An 18,176-nucleotide genomic window follows, 5' to 3' on the forward strand; every position below is an offset into this window, starting at 1 on the left:
CTCTGACCTGTGTGGCGTCTGTAACGTGCGCGGTGTGGAGCATCTGGGCCAATCAGAGCGAGAGTTGCGAGAGAACTCTGACAAAGCAAAATTTTAGGCGCTTTAAGGATTTAAACATTTTAAAACATTTATATTATGAAAACAGAAAAGAATCCCTACAAAATCCGACCTTTGTGAAAGTTGTGGATGCCCTGTCAGCCGAACACGGGCAGTTTGAATTCCCAAAAACGCACCGTACTTCTATGGGAGAATTATTTCCAGACCCAAACTCCCGGGAGCTGCAGTACCAATGGAGAGGCCACTAGTTGATCTCGAGCCGGGACAGAGAGGGAATGCCTTATCATTCTATTTTAGCCAGTTTTACACATAGTTGCCAGTATCTTTTTGCTCACACTCATAACCTGGTTTAGTTCTAGTTTTGGCTTTTTTAGTTCACTTTTTGTGTGTGAACAGAGAATGACTTTGACCAAAATTATGTTAGAAACACAGACAATGGTCAGCATCAATCGCTTTGCATAGGCTCAGTAATTACAGAGATATTAAGCATAAAAACTATCAAAATATTAGCTACCAACCATATATTCTGTCTGGCTCACCAGCATAATTTAAATCATTTACTCAAAAGAGCACATTTTCTGCTTTTATTTTGTTCAGTAAATCATGTTATTGATCTGAAATGGCTTAGTAATATAATGGGTCCACTGATCTCCTTTTCAAAACTGCAGAATTCATAAGCCCAACTCTTAATTCACCATAGCAAGGACAGGGTTTTCATTTGCATATTTCTATAGAAATGGATAAGATAAGATAAGGAATGGGGGTAGGTGAAAATAGGAATTCTCTGAGCACGCCTCAAATGCAGGACAACACAGGACTCCTCAAACATGGATGAATCAATCTAAATACAAATCTGAGTAAGGCAGTGATGAAGTAACAGTTTTATAAAAGCCAACAAGTAAAATTCATATAACAGGTCTCCTTTAAAGATTTCTCTTCTTGTGTTGTTTTTCTTCAAATAACAAATGTGCACCACACTCTACCCTTAGACATGTCTAAATCTGTCTTGGAGTGCACTTTCTAATCTAACATTTCACCACAGGGTCAGTGACCTGGTGGCTGGGCTATTTATAGAGTGCTACCTGCCTGACGAGCCTGTACCTGTGAGGGTGCCTGTGGGTGTGTGAGTGTCTGTGTGTGGGAGTGTGTGTTTGGACTAAAATCTGCACTCACATAATGGAGACATGTCTTCATTATGGGACAAAAAATAGGTCCAGATAATGTATATCCTTTATTATTAGAGCAACAACATGAAATGGGTAAAATATATTAAAGTTAGAGTTAAAGGTCCAGAAAATGTTGTATTTTGTTTCATTCACACATGTTTAAGTAACCCTTTATTATTAGTCACCAAACATACATCCATACATCTGCAGTGCTGAATTGTTGTGTTCCACCTTGTGATGTAGAGGAAGTTTTCATCAAAAATTCCAGGGCTGAAATCATCCGGATGATTCTAGTGAAAGTGTCTGAAGTTTAAAAAACACAGTGGAGCACTTTCTGTATTACCACATGACAGCATCAGGTAGAACAGAGTACTTTCTGTTTGAGAGAAGAACTCTAAATAGTCAGGATTTGTCTGCCAACATGTGAATGAAACAAAATGCAACTCCAGGTATGTTTTGATGAGGAAATAACATTATAACTTAAATCAGAAAATAGTGCAGACCTAATTTAGGCCCTTTAAGTTCAGGTTAGGCAAGTAGTAACAATGGTTAAGGTTAGGATCCATCCAGTCTCCATGATATGAATGTCTCCAAACAATATGGAAATCCAACTTGAGTGTGTAGGCAAGGCAAGTTTATTTGTATAGCACAATTCGTACACAAAGTAATTCAAAGTGCTTTACAGAATAAGAAATACATTAAAATCATAATAAAAACAAATCAAAACATAAATAATCATGAAGATTAAAATTAAAAAAGAGAGACATAAATTGGAGAGAAGAATGCGGAATGAAAACCTTTCAGTTATATGCACAGTTAAACAGAAATGTTTTGAGCCTGGATTTAAACAGCGTCACAGAAGAGTCTGTCTCACATGTTCAGGAAGACTGTTCCAGGTTTTAGCTGCATGAACCTAAAACGTGTATGTGTGCGTGCGTGTGTCTGCGCGTGCGTGTGTGTGCATGAGTGTGTGTGCGTGAGTACGTGAGCTGTAGAATGAGGTGTTGAAGGACTCACTCAGGGCCACACGTAATGATGAGGCCAGTAGAGCAGAAGAAGTGGGTCACAGGGAGAAAAAACCTGTCACATCCCAGAGCTGGATCATAAGGAACAGACAACAAGAACCAGCATCTAAAGGAGTCAACTGTGATCAGTTTAAAGGGCCATATTACACAATTTTCTGATCTATGTTATAATGTTGGTACCTCATCACAGATAGGAGTTGCATTTTGTTTCATTCATGCATATTTAACAGTGTTTTTTTTTTAAAACTCCATACTTATTTTTATTAATTAATTTATTTGTTTGGAGGATAAGCCCCTTGAGATGTCTCGCAATCTTGTTTTCAAGGGGATTCCTCATTAGCCAGTCTGGCGCCATCTATTGTCTCCACTCAATTTTATTTCTCTCCAGTGAATAGGTCAGGAATCAGAATACACTAGATTTGCAAGAACCCTGGAAGTGTGAGTCTGGGCACCAGCCAATCAGCGAAGAGCCATACATTCTGTGTTGGCAACGATTCCCAAGATCGAGGATTTAAAGCCAAAACAAAGAGAATGTTTGGTGAATTTTATCAAGGGGAAAGACGTTATTGCCCTTCTTCCTACGGGATTTGGGAAAAGCTTAATATACATCACGACGAAATAGCAGAGATTGGTTAAATTAAAAAAAGCACCCGCCTACCGTCAAGCGAATGAATTCTAATGCTGCGAGGGCAGAAGGTTTCCACGAAGTGAAACCGGCTGATGAATCAGGGTAGGTCCTCGTACTCAGAACAGCAGAAGACAAATAGAGTAGGGCAGACAGTAGGTTACATAAATTCAAATAAACAAGAAAAAAATAATAATAATCAGCACAACCACATAAAAATACACATTTTCACTCACACACACATGCGTCTGTTAGACACTGAATAAATTTGGGCCAAAACTAAGACAGAGTGCAAATATAGTCACAAAATACAACAAGATGAGCAACAAAATTTAACAAGACGATCAACACAAGATATCTTACATTTACACTTGAATAATTTGGATGATTTCAGCTCTGGAATTGCCCATCTCTACTAAACAAAAAGGTAGCTGGAACAGAGCATTTTGAGCTTTCAAAATGTAAAAAGACTAAAAATAAAGGGTTACTCAAACGTGTGAATGAAACAAAACAAAACTCCAGGTCTGTTTTGATAAGGAACCAACATGGCGTAAAGCTCACAAGATTAAATTTTGTGTAGAATCTTTCAACTGTATCTTATACAGTATACAGAGTTTTCTTTTTAATGTCTTGAATAAAATGTAGTATGTTTTTTTTTCTGCAAGAGGGACAGCCACTTGCTTTTCTCCATGGCGATATATTAATGCTTGGTTGGAATATTCCTCAGTAATGCATGACCAACGTATCTATCTCCATGGAGACAAGCACGTGACAAAGTGCTTTTATAAACCACCTCAAGTTTAATGCCATACTCTGGAAAATTCCAAACAAAGCGATCACCTCTCCATACAGGTTCTACAGTTTACTTTAAATTTTTCTTTTTATTGTTATATGCTACTAAACATTATTTTCTTGATGAGTCAAAACTCCTTTAATTATATTTTAATCTATTTTCTTCTGAAGCCGAATCATCCATCAGTTTTGTGAGGCCTTTGGTTCATTAAACAGACTAGTAAGTAATGATGGGCCTGCAAAATTAATCTGTCTGTAGCAAATTAAGAAAATTAAAGTGCTTTCACTAATCAATATTTTTCATTCATAACACAGAAATTAATTATGGGATGTTTTATGTGTTTTAGTCTTCATTTGCTAAAATCAAATTTTTATTATTACTGTAGAACTGCTGCATCAAAGAGAGTTTTTTTTTTTTTTTTAACTGTCTATCATGTCATCAAAAACACGACTTAAGAGATTTTACATATCATCCATGCATGTTTCGGTCATTTAGAGATCTCTCCCTAGTCAAACCCTCTTACCTACATCATCCATGCTCATGACTATTCTCCGTAAATATAAAAAAGCAGGATACAAAACTGTACACAACAACTCCACAAACCTGGTGTGATGTGCAGTAGTTCAATTAGTGGGATGCACTCTAATAGATGCATCGAGAATTTCAGACTTCCGGTCATTGCACAATGCATACTGGGAATGATTTTCCAAAAAAGTGAGCATCAAACAAAATGTACATACACATCCAAAATGTTCGCTGCAAACTCTGGATGATTTAGGCAGCCAAAGGTTTCCTTTTTGGTCCTTCCTGTGTATCAATCCTGCCCATCGCTTTCGCCTTTCACTATTTTTCAATTCCGTTGGGAAGGGAAACAGTTTGAACGGAGTTTTGCAGTCACACAGATCTGATTCCCTTTTGCAATTATGGAGCTGGCAAACAAATTCTCGAGCCATTTTCCAGTGTTAGGACGTCCAACAACCACACAATTACGATGTCCGAATCCCAAAACTAAAATATGACAATATCAGAACCAGAAACAAAAGCGATATGGTTCAAAAGACTACAAAAGACTGGCTTTAGCAATAGACGCATCCCACTGGGAAAACAAACATGTGGGTTTGATGCTCACTTTTTCAGAAAATCCTTCCCAGTATACATTGCGCAATGACCGGAAGTCCGAAATTCTTGATGCATCTATTATGCAGTGATAGCGCTCTGAAGGGGGAGTAGCTTAACATGGAGAGGGAGGAACCAGAGCACAAGTGAAACTTATAAAACATGTTGATACGTTGTTTTCAGTGGATATAGAACTTTCAAAACAATAAAAATAAGTTACACTACTGGTCAAAAGTTTTAGAACACCCTAATTTTTCCAGCTATTTATTGCAGTTCAAGTCATGCAAGTCCAATGAAGAGCTTGAAATGGTACAAAGATAAGAACTGAACAGACAAAGGTTAAAAAAAAGATAAAATATAACAAAACACAAGTCCAAGCTCTGCCAAAACTACCTCAGGAAAAAAGAATAAGATGGTAAAGCTTGAAAACATGGAGTGTCCAGCCCAGTCTCCAGACTTAAACCACATCGAACTGGTTTGGGATGAACTGGACAGAAGAGTGAAAGTCAAGAAACCTACAAGTGCCACACATTTATGGAAACTTCTGCAACAGACTTGGGAAGAACTTTCTGAAGAATATTTGATTTCTATTGTAAAAAGAATGAGCCACAAGTGTGTTCACACTGCGAAAAATTTAATCTAGCTAAGTTAAAATGACTTGAATTAAGAAAGTTTGATCATGATTTGAGTAAATTTCACTTGACAAGTAAAAATATCTGCCAGTGGAATAAGACTTTTTGTATTTTGCTACACTTGAAATAAGCAAAAACAACGACTTTTTGCACTTCGAATTGAATGTTGCTTAAATTAATGAAAAACACAATTACTCCATTGACAGATAATTGTATTAACTTTGTCAAGTTGAATCTACTCAAATAAAGTAAAATGTTCTTAATTTAAGTCATTTTAACTTACCTAGATATTGTTTTTATTTTCAGTGAACTGCCAAAGGTGACTACTTTCATGAATCAGAAGTTTAGAATACGGTTTGGTCAACGGTTTTGGTAAAAAAAAATGTAAAAAGTGTGGTGTTCTAAAACTTTTGACCAGTAGTGTATGTTTTAGAAGTCCTGCTGTAGTCCAGTTTTAGTCCTGGTTCCATCTTTGCTTGCTGCATTATTTTAACCTTGCATTTTCCACTTGATACGTTCTGAAAAACAAAACAAAAAACATTTGTTATCAACATCCACCCACTCCTGTACCTGCTCTCATTAAACGCACTGTGCTGCTGTCTATTGTATTGGTTTCAGCTTCCTGTTGACTTTCACCATTCAAAAGATAAAATACTTCACTTTATATTGTGAATCGCTACGGCAACAGCCCTAATATTACCATATCAGTCTGAAAGCCACTGATAGCCCTGTTCTCTTCATCTCGCGGCTCCTTTGTTTAGTGCTCTCTGCTCTGCTGTACCATTATGTCTGACCTTGTCTCCCTCTGGCTCACCTCTGCACCCAGCCAGGCCATTTCTCTCTCTCCTCTTTTCCTTTTCTCATTTCCTCTCCTTTTTTCTCTCATGGTGGAATAGATTGCAGGACTTAACTGGCTGTGACATCTCCTAAAATGGTGTGGTTACAGTGGCTCAGCGCACTCAGCCAGGTACAGCTTTGTTTGGCTTTTAGGGAGATTCAGGGAGTTGGTTTTGATGCAGCGATTAGAGAGGACTTCAACAGACACATCAGTTCATTCAGTTCAGTAACACGGCACAATCGTACATGAGTTAAAAATAAAAGAGTTTATAGACACGAATATAGAGTCATACCTCCACTGGACTTACAAAATACTTACTCAAGGAAAAATACACACATGCATTCCCACTGTAGTGTATGTAGGCTACAGTGACAAAACTGACTTGGTTAAGGACAAGTTAAGGACTTGGGACCAAGTCGTGGATTTAAGTCTCAAGTAAGTCTCAAGTCTTTGACCTCAAATCCAAGTCAAGTCCCAAGTCAAAGACAGGCAAGTCCAAGTCGAGTCTTGAGTCACTGGCCCATAAGTCCAAGTCAAGTCCAAGTCGTCTGCTTTGAGCTTCATGTCATTTCAAGTCTTTAAAACAAAGTACCAAATACAGCTTTTTTTTAGCATTTATAATTGTATTTCGATTAGTATTTATAGTTTAGTATTTATAGTTTAGAGTTGTAGAAATGCTGCTTTTTCCTTTTTAAATGTCTTGACAAGATCTTAGTGCAAATCTTTATAGTCAAAACAGAAAGAATTAAGATTAAAATGCATTTATTTTGTTGTGTAGTCTGCATTGAAATGGAAGAATCATGTTCTATGTAGTTCCCTCTGTTTTACTGTATTGTACTGCATTTTACTGTAGTACATTTGAGGATACCACATCACAGTACTTCAGTTACATCCAAAGTAACAAACAGATAAATGGGAGGGAAATCTTCCAGTTTTTTCCTGTAAAATTCAGCATCACATTTATCAGCTGTAAACAGAAAAGTATTTAATAAAAACATATTTTTTAGGAAAAGCATCAAGTCTTCTCATATCACAGGCCTCAAGTCCGAGTTAAGTCCCAAGTCACTTGAGCTTCAAGTCCAAGTCGAGTCCCAAGTCTTAGTCTATTTTATCAAGTCAAGTCTTTAAAAAATAAAATAGTGACTCAAGTCTGACTCGAGTCCAAGTCACGACTTGCAAGTCCTCACCTCTGCTAAAACAGTATATGTACTTGTTGGCTCGAAGATAGAAGCAGCAGTAACTTTCTGATCAGGGAGGACACGCTTCAAGGTGCATTGTGTAACTCTTCTGATGGAGGGTTACACAATGGCTTTTCTCCATGGACATGTTATTGGTTTGTCTGAAATGTTTCACAGTACGGTATTACATCTTTCTATCTTAATGGAGACCAAACTAGACCAAGTTACAGGTCGGATCTGTAAAGAGGCAATCCCACTCAGAGTCAGAGTATAGAGCTTAGGTATTTTTCAGCAGCAAGACCATCTGTAATTGAATAAATGAAAAGTAGAGCTGTTTAATGTCATACTGTGAAACATTCCAAACAGAAGAATGACATATCCATAAAAACAAGCAGGTGATGGACCTCTACCCAAAAAGTAACATGGTGCATCTTTTTATTTTTGGAGAATCAGATCATTTTATTTTCCAAACAATTGAGAGATGTTAAACACTGAACAAATAAAGATGTCCAAGGTCCACACTCTGAGTCCTTCTCCTCCTCTTCTTTGTCTTATTGCGAGCTTGTGTCGGTTTGTGCAGTTGTCCTTGTCGTCCTGTAGTATTAGTATTAACTGTGCGTACACCGGCGTCACTTTGAGACTTCGGAATTTTGCACATAAATATTTCAGAATTCCCGGCTTTGAAAAGGGAAGAGGGGTGTACAGGCAGACAGGCTTGTCCCAAAGCAAAAAACAAAAAACAAAAACTAGATTACTGTTTCACCAAAGCATATTGGTAAGTATGTAAGGACTTTGATAGCAGATTTTAGGTGGGAAAAATGATTAAAAATGCAAAGAAATGCTACTTCAACAGCATCCTTAAACTTATTTAAAACCCCCAACCCCCTGGTTCTGGAAGTACACTTTCCATTAGTCCTTCCCACAGACTTTCCATAAAAAAATGTATATTAAAGTTTGAAAGTTTGCTCAGGGCGAATCAGGTATGTGGCAACTAAAGACCACAATGCCTATGTTTTTTGAAACTTTATAAACCACGAAATTATTATTATTATTATTATTTTATGCATTTATTTTGGGCAAGTAAAGATTTACATTTATATACAATGGAACATATGACATAAGTGAAATCATAATAGAAATGAAAAGAGCAACAACTACTAATAACTATTATTATTAATATTTTGCCCAAAAAGGAGTGGGAAGAAGAAAATTTATTTAATCCCAGCCCTACTCTTCATAATCTAACACAATGATATTATTTTGCGTTTTTCAGACATTTTGAATTAAACTATATGAACTATTTACAAGTGCAGACAAGAGTCACTGTTATAGTTTGGTAGTATAACATAAGTGCACCAACAATGGTAAAGTTAAGGAAACAGACAATGTTAAGAAACAACAAATACAAGTAATGTAACGGACAGCACATACCAGCAATGGTAAGAAAACAACAAACATAAACCAGCGCTACAGAGGCAGTATTGTTCTAATATTATGACCCACTCTCCATATACTGTGACCAAACCATATGTTTATATAACAACTTCAATTTATGGATATTTTGGCATTGCTTGAGATGTGTATCCAGTCTGTTCCAGAGTTTTACACCACATACAGACACACAGAAACTTTTACGAGTAGTTCGTACATTAGGCAATTTGAAATTTCCATACCCTCTAAAATTATAAGTTCTCTCTCTTATTTTGAATAAGCTTTGAATATTACGTGGTAGTAAATTATTGCATGCTCTGAATAAAATGACCAGTGTATAATATTGTACAAGTTCAGGAATTTTGAGGAGCTTGGATTGAATAAAAAGATTGTGGGTGTGCTCAAAAAAAACAACTTTATGAATGATTCGCAAAGCTCGTTTCTGTAATATGATCGAAGTTATGAAAGCATTTCGCTGAATCTTGCACTTTAAACTAGGGATGCATCTTTAAGGTAAATTAGGGTAAATTTAGTTTAGGTTTAGGTTGAGGTGTGCAGATAAGGCAAGTAGTTCTCATGGTTAATTGTGGTTTCATGTGTGATATTTTTGTTTTGGCACGTGTGAAAATACAAAACAAATACAAAAGCATATTCACTTTATCACATTTTGACATAATTTAATCTTATTTTGCAATGAAACGACCTGGACGACTGAGGGATTACACAGTCTCCTTAGAGTAGTCATTTATATTAAGCCTTATTTAACAATCACACAAAGAGATGATGATGTGACAGTATTGTGAGCATGTGCCAGACGTGATCCTGATGTCTGCTCCTTCAGGATGTTTTAAATCAGAGCCTCTGCTGATGCTATTTTTACCCCGTTTCTCATTTTGCGTCCCCTCGACTCAAGTGTGACTCTTATAATTAACACTGCACACCTCCGTCAGTCTGAGCGGATCGGCTTTGATGCGACAACAGGTCTGAAGGAAATGTGCGTGTTTACTGCTCACACAATGTCAGGGCTGTTGTTCAGAAGATTTATACTTTGCAGCTGATATCCTTAATATTTCCTGGGGTGTGATGCTAAACGTAGGCTCTGTTCTGTCTGAGGCTTTGTTAGACTTTAATCTGAGCACATAAAGAACAACAGGTGAGCTGATTTTTACAGTTCAACAAGTCCTTTTTAAATAATATTACAGTTTTTCACATTTTAGCTGAAAATCAAACATCTAATTAGCTCCATGAACGTTCGTATTGATCACAGATTCCTGACCGCGAGTTGTTTAAATCCATCTTGTATTTGTATTAAATCTTACGCCAGTAGATTTCTTAGAATCAAAATTAAACTGTTGTGTGCTGTCTGCAAATCATTTTATCATTTGCAACCTAGAAAGTAACGCTGGCGTGCCGTTAGTATGATAGTTGTTAGCATTACTGACAGCGAAACTCTGTTCTGGTCTCTGAAAATTGTTAAACTTACTCATTAACTTATCTTGATGAATAATTAGCAACTAGGAGAGCACTTGGAATGTGAAGAATAACTGTGCATGACTGCAAACTGTTTAAAAGGGAACGTGCTTATGTTCCCTCAGCCTTTTGTTCCCTAATAACTAAGTTTAGGTTTTTAGTTTTTTTTTTTTTTTTATTAGGCTGTATGTTCCCACGTTTCCTTTATCATCATTTGCATCAGATTTTATCCCAGTTTCTCACAATTTGGTAGTTACACTGAACCTATTGTCCAGCAGCAGTTGAATACAGATCTAATGTAGAGGTCATGGTGCAAAGGATCCTAGGTTGAAATGACTCTGAATCCCCTTAAATGAGGCATAAAATAAAAATGACTTGACTTAGAGTTTCATTTTGAGAAAATCTTAGAATCTTAAAAATAAGAAAAATCTTAGAAATGAGGGAACATAGAGCTATGGGAACATAGGGCTGTGGGAACATAGGGCTGTGGGAACGTAGGCTGTGGGAATGTAGAGCTGTGGGAACACAGAGCTGTGGGAACATAGGGTTGTGGGAACATAAGGCTGTGGGAACGTAGAGCTGTGGGAATGTAGAGCTGTGGGAACATAGGGCTGTGGGAACATAGAGCTGTGGGAACATAGAGCTGTGGGAACATAGGGCTGTGGGAACATAGAGCTGTGGGAACGTAGGGCTGTGGGAACATAGGGCTGTGGGAATGTAGAGTTGTGGGAACACAGAGCTGTGGGAACATAGGGTTGTGGGAACATAAGGCTGTGGGAACATAGAGCTGTGGGAACTTAGAGCTGTGGGAACATAGGGCTGACCTCATTTAAAGAGAGAAGTTTGGTTTTTCATATTTTAAGACCAGTTAATCAGCTAGAACACCTTCAAGGCCTTTTTTTTTCTTTCTTTCTTTTGTTTTTCTGTTCTGTTCTTTTGTTCTTCTTCTAATAGATTGAATATTATTATTGGATCTGAGCAATAACATTTTGAACAATATCCTCCAGTCTAAAGGTGAAATATGTTTCCCTGTTCCTCTCAGCTCGTATTCGACGTTACTCAGATGTGATGTCCCTGCCGGACTCGTTCATCCAGAGACAGCAGCTGGACGCCAGTATGGCCGACACCTTCCTGGAGCACCTGTGTCTGCTGGACATCGACCAGGAGCCAATCACAGCACGCAACACCAACATCATCTGCACAATCGGTGAGACGCTTCATCAATAACACAGTAAAAAAATATATTTACAGAATACACTGAAGGTACATGATGTAACTTAAGTTATAGCCATACTGTGGAATATTCCAGACAAAACAATAACAACTCCATGGTTACACCTGACAGGCCTTTCCACCAGAAAAGTTACACTGTGCAACTTTAAATTAAGAATATTTAATCGCAATTTGAATACATTTCACAAAAAAATTAGCAGCCAAAGGAATATATTTTCTTACTTCAACTGAACTTAAAAATAAGACTAAAAATAATTTCAAGTGCTCCTCAAACCCCTCGAAAATATTCATAATTCAAGTTATTTAGACTACTTTACATACTTACATACTACAAAGTTCGGGTGGTAATCACAGAGGGACCACTCAGTCACACATTCATAAAACCAGTAGAAGGGTGGAGACAAGGAGAATGAAGGACACAAGTGAAATATGGAAATCTGAAGTGAGCCGCCTTCAGATCATTGGGCTCATGTTTGTGTGAAGGCGGCATCACAACACAAGTCTGGGACGAGAGAGGGCCTCCTGCCGAGCTGCGAGCCACAACACTCTACTCCAGACTCAAGCAAAAGACATATATACCCGAAGGGATTTTCACTCATTACTGCAGCTGAATGTGTGGTATTCACTGTATTATACTTTAGATCACAAGGAAACGGCTCCATAAGATTAAGATTAAGATCAACTTTATGATCCCCAAGGGAAATTTGTCTTGGGCTCGCTGCCCCAGAAAACACAGTAACATCGTCTATTCTCTGTCTATTTATGTGACATTATAAGCAGTGTTAATTTCATTTTTGGCTCATGGATCTGTTAAGTCTTGGTTTAATTCTCACACTACGGTCTGACAACAGTCAGAGCTCAGAGAAGAAGACAAATAAGTGTCTATTATTAATGTCCATTGTCCATTTTGATCTGTACAGCCATAAAGTGTCCAAGTTATTGCACTAGCCCCATGGTGCAAATATAATTGATAACAACCATAAATTCAACACATTGGATTTCACAGATACTGGAGCACAATGGACATAAAGACTTACCGTATTTTTTGGATTATAAGTCACACTTTTTGGGGGAATCGACATTTCATCTTGAAAGGCAAGTTATAGTAATAACAATAGAACAGAGAACAACAGGCTGAATAGGTGTCTGGTATGTTAATGTCACATATGAACAGTTCCTCAGAGACTATAGCATAAGCAATATCACAAGTTTACCAAACTCTCCATCTCACTCACAAATCACTAAATCCATTGAATTCTTCATCCTTGGTGTCACTTCTGTGCGACCTCCAGAGGTAAACCATAGATCCATGAGGTAAACAGAGCGCCACTTCCTCTTCTGCGTAGCTGTTGCCAGACTCAGCATCAGTTCCAGTTAGAATTATTCCGGCCTTTATGAATCTCAACAGGATGGTTTCGGTTTCACTGAAGTCCAGGCTTTGTCGATTCATCCAATGACTTCCAAGAAAGTTGCATGGCGCATCCTCTCGATTGTCAGTGAAGCTTTGTTCTCAATTCCTGCTTTTCTCTAGTCCTTCACAAGTTTCTCGCTCACTCCAAGCTTTCTTTCTGCTGCTTGTTTACCGTTTTGGACTGCATATTGTACTACTTGCAGCAGGACAGTGGCTTTTTCTGCAGGAGACATGCACAGTAGGGCGCAAAGTGACAGCTGTACAGGAGTAGGAGAATCTTGTACACAAGACTAGAGCGCCCTCTCGCGGCTGTCAGTGTGAACATTTTAAGTCGCACCAGAGTATAAGACACACGACCACCCAAACCATGAAAAAAAGTGCGACTTATAGTCCGAAAAATACGGTATTAATGTGCCTTTGTTGAGCATGTATTAAAGAGGGCCACAAAAGTTGGAACAAATTTTATTTTTTATATAGTTTATATCTGTTACTCTTCAAAGATATTCACTTGATAATGCTCAATAAGAATTTCATATTCACCATGCAACAGGTGAGAGGGTTTCCTCATAGCTCAAAAACACATCATACAGTCTTATTAACAAAGAACATAATAGTAGATTTACTTAGAAGAGAGCCAAAACTTTACAGTCTTATACACACTGTTTGACCCAGTGAAACTCTCACCTCACTTCCCTTCATAACAGCACAATACTGACAAAGTATTAGAAGACTCATTTCCCGTTGTGTTTCTCCCTCAGGTCCTGCCTCTCGGTCGGTTCCAAAACTACAGGAGATGATCAAAGCAGGAATGAACATTGCTCGCCTCAACTTCTCTCACGGCTCACATGAGGTGAGTGCAGGGTTGCCAGATTTCACGAGAAAAACAAGCAACCAGGCCACAGAAACGAAGCAAATGTCATGTTTTACTGTATAGAGCACATTAAATGCACATGTACGTAATTCTAATCTTAACCCGTTTGAGACTGGGGTGTAGGACAAAAGCATTAGAGATGTTCTCTGTCTATTTATGTGACATTATAAGCCGTGCTCATTTCATATTTGGCTCATGGCTTGGTTGAGTCTTGGTTTAATTCTTGTCTATATAAAAATCACTCTTGGCAAAGTTACAGTGTGTTCTCCAGCTCCTGCACTGATCTTCTCTGTCTCTCCTCTCTATGCTACCACAGAGAAACTTTCTTATTAAGACCTGGTTTTGAACTGTTTTACCTAGTTCCATATTATGCCCCACAGTAATTTCCTCGTTGAATCATGGTTGATATAAGTGATGGAACTTTAGGATCTTTTATTTTCAGATCTGGCTTTTTTACTAATTTATATAACAAAAGCCAGTGTGAGAACTTATTTGATTTACAAACTAATCACAGAGAGAAATCAAAAAGACTCAGATTTGTTTAAAATGATTCAAAGTGAGAGTGATATGTTTACCCACTGAAATTAAGTATAATCAAAATAAACATCGCACTGTGTTTTTTGTACACAAAGCTCTTATTCTTGTTGCCTATTCTGCTTCTCTGCTTATTTTTGTGTTGGTTTAATGCAAATCAGTATAAAATGCATACAAATTAGAAAAGGGAAAAAGATGTGGTTCTTTTAAAAAATGAGATCGGGTTGAAGCTCACCTGGCAATGAGGTGCAGTGTGCTCATGTAACGTCTCTCTTGCTCCTGCATTGATCTTCTGTCCGTCTCCCTCTCCTCAGAAACATCTGAAAGGTCATGGACACCAGGTTTATTAATGATACTAAAAACCAATTAAGTTCAAGTTTGGTCTAATGTAGTTGTCTTGTCTTGTGACATATCTTAATACGTTCTGGTTTATATGGATTTTACCTGGTTTAGACCTGATTTTCAACTGTTTTTCGCACTGTTTTGGATCTCGTTAAGTCCAAGTTTAGTCCTGATTTAATTATGGTTTACATAAACAGAGCGCTTGTTCGTGTGACTCTGTAGCCTCTGCATTGATCTTCTGTCTTCAGTACTACAGAGAAATCACAAATATCCAAAAAGCCATGCACACCCAGTTTATTAAGTCCAACTTTAGTTTCGTTTCAGTTCTGGTTTGGGTCTTTTTAAGAGGTCTAGTCCCTTTGATTATAGGTTTTTAAGTCCTGGAATTTCTATGCTTTAGACTTGGCTTAGTTCTGGCTTAGCTTTTCTTTTACCTTGATTGAACTCGAACTCGTTTAGTTTAGTTCTAGTTGAGTCCTGGTTTCTAGACGTATCCTTTCTCTTGTTAATTTCTAGTTTAGTCCTTGTTTATAGACCAAAGTACCACTTGTGTCTCTAGCCCCTGCATTGATCTTCCGTCTGTCTACCTCGTTTCAGTATCACAGAGAAATCACAACATCCCAAAGGCCATGGTCTTTTACTGATTAAATCCAACTTTAATCCTCGTTTAGTCCTGATTTAGATCCTGTGGTCTAGTTTGGTTTATTCATGGATTTGATGAGATTTAGTCTTGGTTTTGCCTTTCCTGATATGCCCTCTTTTAGTCCTGTTTTGAACTGTTTTAGCACTGCTTTAGATCTTGATACACCCTGTTGTTTAGTCCTGGTCTCTAGGCACTTGCCCGTGTGTCTGTAGCCGCTGGATTGATCTTCTGTCTGTGTCCCTCTCCCCTCCTCAGTACCACGGAGAGACCATCAAAAACATCCGGGAGGCCGTGGATACGCTCACCTCTGACCCTCTGTACTATCGACCGGTCGCCATAGCGCTGGACACCAAGGGCCCTGAGATACGCACAGGATTGGTCAAAGGGGTAAACAGCAAGAGCCTCATCTCTCCAAAAATAATCAAAACGTCACATGCAGTCAGCTGGAAGAGCCCCCATTGGCTCAGAGCAAAACACCAGTCCAAACTCAGACAGGCTTCATTTCTCAAATCATTACACACATCAGCTCGCTCAGGTGCGCAGTGAACAAAGCTTTTACAGAAAATACACTTCGAAATACAAAGGTAAAGGTGCACTGTGCCCAAAGAAACCTGTGTCAACAAATCAATGAGCCACCTCCTTAGCTCTATGGACACATTATTGCTTTGCCTGGAATGCTCCACAGTATGGCATTAGATAGATAGATAGATAGATAGATAGATAGATAGATAGATTAAACCAATCACAACACATAGGCTAAAGTTTTGTCATGCCATTTTAAAGGTGCACTGTGCAACATTTTCTGGTGGGGGTCAGCTACCTGCTTGTCTCCTTGGAAATGTTATTGCTTTTCTTGGAATGTGCATGATATGGCATTAAAGGGACAGTTCGAAATTTTGGACATAGGACCTCGTTTCCTAGTGAGCCAGAGTGTTGGAGACGTGTGGAGACACTTTTTAAAATATTCCATCCAGTCCTTGTATTTGCAGAGGTCACTGGTGCTAGGCTAGTGCATGTCAATGGCCATAGTTATCCTGCCACTAAAAACAGTCTTACCCACTCCACAAAACACCCGAAGCAAATCTATTATTACACTAGACTGTCAGTGTAAATGTCTGTGTTGATAGAATAAATGTTTGAAATTATATTAACCTTGTATCACATGAATCGTTACACGTTGAGGGACTATTTTCTCATATATCAGTCCGCCGTTTCCAAGCTTTCTATTAGGAAGTACAACTCGCTGCTGCTGCACAGACATAAATCCTTCAAATGCAAGGTTGGTTTTACTTCTAAAATGATTCTATCGACACAAACATTCACATCGACAGCCTGGCGTAATGTGGGTAAGACGGTAACTATGGCGATAACACTTCTCTCACATCAACAACTCTACAGACGTGATTGTCTTTAAGCAGGTTTAATGATACTTAAGAAGGTGAAACTGCAGAGCAGAAAAAATACAACATTACAACACGTTTACAACAGTCACAAAAACACAAGGCAAACAACAGCAAGTACAAGGTTGCAAATCCACACGCCATCTCGAGGGCTGCGTGCAACCACCACATTATAAGGCTAGCATCTGTTACTTGCGTTCAATAAAGTTTTGATCAAACACGTGCTCTGAGTGCAGTTCTAAAGGTGTCCACCAGATGGCACCATACACAAGCGAAATCCAAGAAACACAAAAACAGGAGAATTATACATTCAAACATTTTTTAAACAATACTTCATGCTTAACAGAACAACTGTTTTTAGTGGCAGGATAACTATGGCCGTTGACATGCACTAGCCTAGCACCAACGACCTCTGCAAATACAAGCACTGGATGTGATATTTAAAAATGTGTCTCCACACTTCTCCAACACTGGCTCACTAGGAAATGGGGTCTTATATCCAAAATTCCAAACTGTCTCTTTAAACTTATCTCCATGGAGACAAAAAAGTGGTGCCACCATAAGTTGCAAATCTGATCTATGGACAGACAAGTGAAAATAGATTTTATTAGCAAAAAAAAAAAACTCCACTTGTGGTAGAATAAATGCAGCATGGTTATGCTCAATGTCACAGTGTGGAACATTCCAGGCAAGGCATAATCTCTATGGAAACCCTATCAGAAAAGTTGCATGGTGCATCGTCAACAAACATATTTATTCCTTCTGCAGTGGCTTCCTTCCCTGTGACTGATTCTCTGACAGCCTGTTGTTAAACTCTTCCTTCTTGTGTTTTTCAGAAGGTGGAGGAGGAGGTGGAGTTGAAAAAGGGCGATCATGTTCGTGTGCTGACAGCAGAGAGTGACAAAGACAAAACAGATGGATCTGTGGTCTGGGTGGATTATCCCAGTCTGCCCAAAGTCCTGGACAATGGAGGCATCATATATATTGATGACGGACTGATCGGGCTCAAAGTGGTGGAAATAGGTAAAACCACAACACCAGTGAGTGACAGGACTTTAAAGGTACACTGTGCATCTTTTCTGATAAAGGATCTGATGCCTACTTCACATAAATTTTAAATTTTGTCCTGGAATGTACCATAGTATAGCATTAAACATATCCATCGCTCATTTATTCATCACGGGTGTTTCTATTGCTCAAAAATGCATTATTATTCCTGTGAATAGGCCTGACTCTCCATAGATCTGAATTGTAATGTAGCGTAGTGCTGTAACCAACTTGTATCTCTCTTGACAGGTTTCATGAATGTTTAAAACTTCTAGACAAAGCAGTAACATGATTAGACAAAGGTTTAAGATAATTAGCCATATGCTGTTTGGTTTACTCTTTTTGCACTGTTCATTTGTAGGTT

At 38.3% G+C, this 18,176-nt stretch overlaps 1 protein-coding gene across 1 annotated transcript in view; it reads left to right on the plus strand.

Annotated features, from left to right (window-relative positions):
- The window catches only part of pklr (pyruvate kinase L/R), a 45,458-nt gene that overhangs the window by 6,296 nt on the left and 20,986 nt on the right, over window positions 1-18,176 (plus strand). Inside the window, 4 exon segments of the mRNA XM_055163739.1 lie at window positions 11,374-11,538; window positions 13,734-13,825; window positions 15,621-15,752; window positions 17,602-17,788. Of these exon segments, the coding sequence (XP_055019714.1) occupies window positions 11,374-11,538; window positions 13,734-13,825; window positions 15,621-15,752; window positions 17,602-17,788 (576 nt within the window).

Source organism: Boleophthalmus pectinirostris, unplaced genomic scaffold (genome assembly GCF_026225935.1).
Source record: "Boleophthalmus pectinirostris isolate CB_2022bp ecotype Guang Dong unplaced genomic scaffold, ASM2622593v1 HiC_scaffold_6, whole genome shotgun sequence".
NCBI classification, from domain to species: domain Eukaryota; kingdom Metazoa; phylum Chordata; class Actinopteri; order Gobiiformes; family Gobiidae; genus Boleophthalmus; species Boleophthalmus pectinirostris.